This window comes from Mus pahari, chromosome 14 (assembly GCF_900095145.1).
Source record: "Mus pahari chromosome 14, PAHARI_EIJ_v1.1, whole genome shotgun sequence".
NCBI lineage: Eukaryota > Metazoa > Chordata > Mammalia > Rodentia > Muridae > Mus > Mus pahari.
The window spans coordinates 72,477,639-72,482,916 of record NC_034603.1 but is presented as its reverse complement, the minus strand read 5'-3'; the positions used below and the strand labels follow the sequence as shown (position 1 = coordinate 72,482,916).

General features: G+C 48.3%; 1 protein-coding gene across 1 annotated transcript in view; it reads right to left on the bottom strand.

Annotated features, from left to right (window-relative positions):
• Mettl2a (methyltransferase like 2A) overlaps window positions 1–4,954 on the bottom strand; it is an 11,511-nt gene extending 6,557 nt beyond the window's left edge. The window contains exons 1-5 of the mRNA XM_021213087.2: window positions 4,845–4,954; window positions 4,581–4,672; window positions 2,253–2,587; window positions 781–830; window positions 556–579 (exon numbers count right to left, since the gene is read on the bottom strand). Coding sequence (XP_021068746.1) covers window positions 556–579; window positions 781–830; window positions 2,253–2,587; window positions 4,581–4,672; window positions 4,845–4,954 — 611 coding nt within the window. The remainder of the gene's footprint in view (window positions 1–555; window positions 580–780; window positions 831–2,252; window positions 2,588–4,580; window positions 4,673–4,844) is intronic.
• Between the last annotated feature and the right edge of the window lie 324 nt (window positions 4,955–5,278).

Below are 5,278 nucleotides of genomic sequence, written 5' to 3'. Positions count from 1 at the left end.
GACCTTTGGAAGAGCAGTCGGGTGCTCTTACCCACTGAGCCATCTCACCAGCCCAAGAACCTACATAATTCTTGAGAGACTCAGACACACTCATATCTGAAGTGACTTATGGGGAATGTGAAGCACTCCAAGACTTGTGAGATTCTTTAAAAGTCTTCTGGCATTAACTTTTGACCTTCTGTTCCTGTGGGTTTCCTGACCCTCTCTGACCTCCATGAGATGAACCTGAGCACAGGGGTTTCAGATCTCACCTTGTATATCTCTCTCACCTGAATGCTTGCTCTCTGTATCCTTACAGTACCGCTCATAATGAACAGTAAAAACAGCCAAAACTAGGAGGGGACTGAAGACTCTCCCAGCTTACAGCACACCACAAGTGTGGGGGCTTGTGTTTGCAGCTAGAATCTGAAGTGGGAGAAGTCTTTAATTTGTGGGGTTTGATGCTAGTCCCAGCCAGCCAGTACTGGAACCGAACTGAAGGACACCTGGACTTCAGGTGCTGATCACCTGGTCACAGAGGGGAAAACCTCACACTCCTGCTGTCAGTGTAGCGTGTACAGAAGCGGATTTTCTGGGGAACTGGAGACAATGCCAGGTAGGCCAGCCATCCCATCTTGACCATACAGTGGTCGTGCAAGAATTAACAACCTAACGACATCCTCATAGAACTTACAAGAGAAATACAACACTTCAGAGAAGACATTACATATTAGCACTGTGGCTGGTGCGAACTTTAACCCCTTTCCCTTCGCTGTGCTGTAGACCTGACAACATACTTACTTGTTAGTTTGTAAAATTGGAAAGACTGTGTTTCCTACACCACAACCAACCTGCAACAGAAAGGAACCGTTAGTCCCAGAAGTTAGTAACCCTTTCCCCACCATTCTTTCTTCTCTCTCTCTTTTATTCTTAACAGCATCCAGGATGGTCATAACTTACGGTTTTCGAGCCTCAGCTTCCCAAGTGCTGAGACAACAGGCACCGCCACGCCCAGCTTTTAAGAATTGTTCAGGAAAGGTATAATGACCTGAACCTAAATAGGACCCATGGCATTTCCTGATCTCTCATGGACTCTAGGTAAAGGACAAGAACACCAGCTTCCACTGGCTGAAGAAAGCTAGTCTAAAAAAAAAGCACAAGCTACTTTTACTTTCTGAGTTCTAGCAAAAAACCCTGCAGATACATTATTTTCCTGATGAGTTTCACGACACCATTATTAGAAAGAGAGACTGCAGGGTCTCTGCGACCTCGATGGTCAGCACAGATGATCTGGGAGGCAAGAAGGCAGGTTCAACCTGACTACACAGCCAGTGTTGGCTCAAAGTTTGGGAGTTCGACCCTGAGTGGTGATGATTAATTTACTCCCATGTGTATAATAAAGCATCCATAAATCTCTTTGAGTAATAAAGAAACTGAATAAACATCAAATATGAATACATTGAAACTCTTTGTACAGTACATCTGACATCTTCTATAAATCTACTGAGAAAAAGAAGCTTGTGATAAGGGTGAGGGGGTCTGGTTTGGTCACCATGCCATTAACCACTTCTGCCCCCAGCCTTCTGGGCAAGTAATAAGTCTTGCATTCTTTCCCTTGTAGGAACAACTGAGTGCTAAGCTTCCAGGTTCCCCTATGTGCATCTGTGTATCTGCTTATCTGTGAGAACAAGGACCTCCTGCCTCCTACAGCAGCTTCAGTTGAAACATTTACAGTGTAGCACTGTGTTAAATATAGTGCTTTCTGCAGCAACAAAAACTGTAAACATTATGGAGGGCTACTTGGCAGACATACTTCTTAGCTATTTTGCATATATTACTTCAACGTTCCTTACAATTAGACCGAGTACTTCCTTACTCTAGGAGTGACATGAGCGTATGCAGCATCTCACTGCAGGTAACGAGGATTAGCTAAGTGGTAAAGAGCTAGTCTGTCTGAGGCCTTGGGCTCAACTCCGAGCACTGCTCTCCCTCATGGCAATGGACTTAATTCCAAGTTTTACTAGCTCTAGAATTAGCTTTTAGTGAAGTTGGTAGGCCCTTACATGTGAATTTCCCTGATAGTATGTGCCTAGGTATTTTTCCAGTTTAAACAAACAAACAAACAAGCAAACAAACAAACGTGACCATTCCACGCTGCTATGATGCTCAAATCCAGCCAAGTGGATCAGACACAAGACACTCTGGGTCAGCCTTTCTAGTTTATCTGCATGTAAAATGTGACATCTTCACTATTATTCGGAAAATCAAGTTACCTCAAGTATTCGGTAGGTGGCAGAGGAGCCGGGAAATTCCTCACCACTAATCTCTAGGTGACCGAGCTTCTGAGTCACTGGCTCTTCCACGGGAGGCACCTGAGTCTCACATCCAGGGCCGGCACAAGAACACTTGTGCTGTTCTGTTGTCAAGCCAGGTCCGTCCTCACAGACGCCACTCCTCTGCTTCTCCAAGGGCACATTCATCAGGTGATTGTGGCTAGGTGCCAGCTCAGGGAACTCAGTAAAAAGCCAGTGTCTATCCTTGAAAAACCCATTTTCATGGATTTTGTAGAAGTCATCCCAGTATTTATGGGCATTGACTTCATAATCAACTGTAAACATTTAAGAAAGAATGTTAAGTGTTAGTCTCAAATATTTTATTTATATCTAATGTCAATTGTCCCACATCAGCAAATGTCGTTTTATCTAGAAGTATGCTTGAGAACAGTCATAGGCTTAGAACTGGACACCTCCACTGGTCATCACCTTGCTATCTGTCTTACATTAACGTCACCCACTTTTCATCCCCAGGGAACCCAGCTTCTGCTAGAACCACCCGACAGGGAGTTAGCTACCCATCATTTTCCTCACACAGCTTTGGATGGCCTTCGACTACAGGAAAATTATGAAATTAAGCAAATCCCTAGCACTGCACAGAAGTAAAGACTTAATTATTCTTAGTTTCAAGGCTCCATTTGTCAGGGGCAGACAGGTTCTTTGGTGTGCATGGTAATTATTTTCCCCTGTAAGGTTTTTTTTTTTAAATTTACAAGCTAAATGTCTCAGGTTCTTTGGATGTTTGTATAAATTCAGTGACTGTCATCCATGAAGCTCTTCAGAAGCCATGTTCCTGCTTTAGAATGCGGGGGGGCCAGGCACAAAGTCAAGACTGTTAATGAATACTAAAATAAATGAATAACCAGGAAACAAACAAAGCTAGACAATGGGAAGCTGCCTTCCAGAAGCAAGAAGAGTTCCGATCAATCAGGAGACTGATAGGGCCTCTTTCTGCTCACTGCCAAGAGACCTGGACTAGAATTGATGAAAGAATAGAAACCTAAGAAATGGGAATCCACCACTGACTGCTTACCTCTAGGCAGAGCACTTAAGGCCCTGCGGTCCAAGTTTAACTGTTTTGGAGACTAGATCACCCTATGCTGCCCAGGATGGCCTCCAATTGAGTGATCCTTCTGTCTCAGCCTCCCACGCAGCTGAGCCTACAGGTATACACCACTGCACTTGGCTAACTGGTCCTTTAACTGTGAAAAGAGGATATTGGGCTACATGATTTTCAAAATCCCTTTCAACTCTTTATCTAGACTTATCTAACTAACAATGCAGGCCGGGTGCCTACTTTGCAACTGGAATACATATACATATGTATACTTATTTCTGAGACAAGATCTCATGCAGCCCAGGCTGGACTGGAACTCTATGCAGCAAGGATGATCTTGACCCAACTCAACCTCTTGCCTCTGCCTCCCAAGAGGTTACACCTCTACATCTTAGGAGGTACGTGCCTGGCCAGTGACCTTGGTATTATAGAGAAACTATCAGCGCTTATTATCGTGACCCGTGAGCCATCGCTCCAACCCCTGTGCCTATTACCTTCAAGTTCCAGGCTTACTTTCAAACGTCTCCTACAAACCGGGCCAACTGGTTCTAGTAATAGTCTTTAAAGTATTTTATAAAGAAATCATTCAGCCGGGCGTGGTGGCGCACACCTGTGATCCCAGCACTTGGGAGACAGAGGCAGGCAGATCTCTGAGTTTGAGGCAGTCTGGTCTACAGAGTGAGTTCCAGGACAGCCAGGGCTACACAGAGAAACTCTGTCTCGAAAAACCAAAAAAAGAAACTATTCTTGTCTTCAGAAATGACCTTTTTCTCTTTGAGCAGACTCGTCTCCACTCTGCGGCACACATCTTTCCTTGGTAGAAGTCCCACACCTCCAAACCCAACACCTCAAGAAAAGATGTTACGATCCCATTATCCTCTTCTCCCACGGTACGTTAGGATCTGATCACATCGATCTAGCTCTAAAGGGAACGCTCCAGTAGAACGTAAACTGGAGAAGGTACCCTAAGATGACTGAACGACTTGAGGGTTGCCACAGGCCAGCCACATCAACACGACACTCGTCCAACCCCAATCGCTTCGAGACTCTGTTAGAAGGCAGCCCCTTTGCCTCCCAGCTCGTCCCCTCCCCGACCCGTTCTGGGCCGGAGTTCTCCATCAGGTCAGGAACCGACGACCCCGATGCCCCCATTTCTCTCGCCGTCAGGAGGAGGAGGCGCGTCCCACACTGCGGGCACACCCAGAGCGCACCTTGCTTCTCCGGGCACACCAGCAGGGAGCTGTTCTCCTGCACTTTCCTCTCCGCCGCCGCGGCCTGATCCTCGGACCACTGCACGTTGTCCCTGTGAAAACCAAACGGGCAGCTTCAGGCCCACCGGTCCCGGATCCGGGAACGTCGGTCCTCGGGAGGCGAACGAACGCTTCAGCTTCCGCCGCGGGAGGAGGGCCGGCGGGCAGGGCTTTTCTCCAAGTGCTCCGGGCTGGCGAGAGCCGGGCGAGGTGCAGGGCAGTTACCAGGCATTGTGATGGAAGACGCGCGCCGGGTCGCTCAGGAACCGGTGCCCGAACTGCGGTCTCTTCCCGTCCTCGGTCTCCGGCACGCCTTCGGGGAAGGAGGCCGCCATGACACCGGAGACGGAAACGCCTTCTCTTACAGTACGCGAGGATTTCCTGTGGGCCACGCCCCCTTCCGGAAGTAGCGGCGTCTGGGCGGGAAGATGGAAGGCGGGGCGGGGCGGGGCGGGGCGAGTTCCACGTGACTGAGAAGCTGGCGAGGAGGCGTGCCCGACCGGAGTCATCTCTCCCAGGAACTGCGGAAGGGCGTGCAGCACGGGGAGGAAGTAGGAGGCTGTTCCCTCGAGTACGGTTCCGTGCTGGAACCCCAGCAGGTCCCCGGATTCCCCCCAGGAAAAGCTTTGACTAGCCGACTGTGAAGAGACGTGGTCACC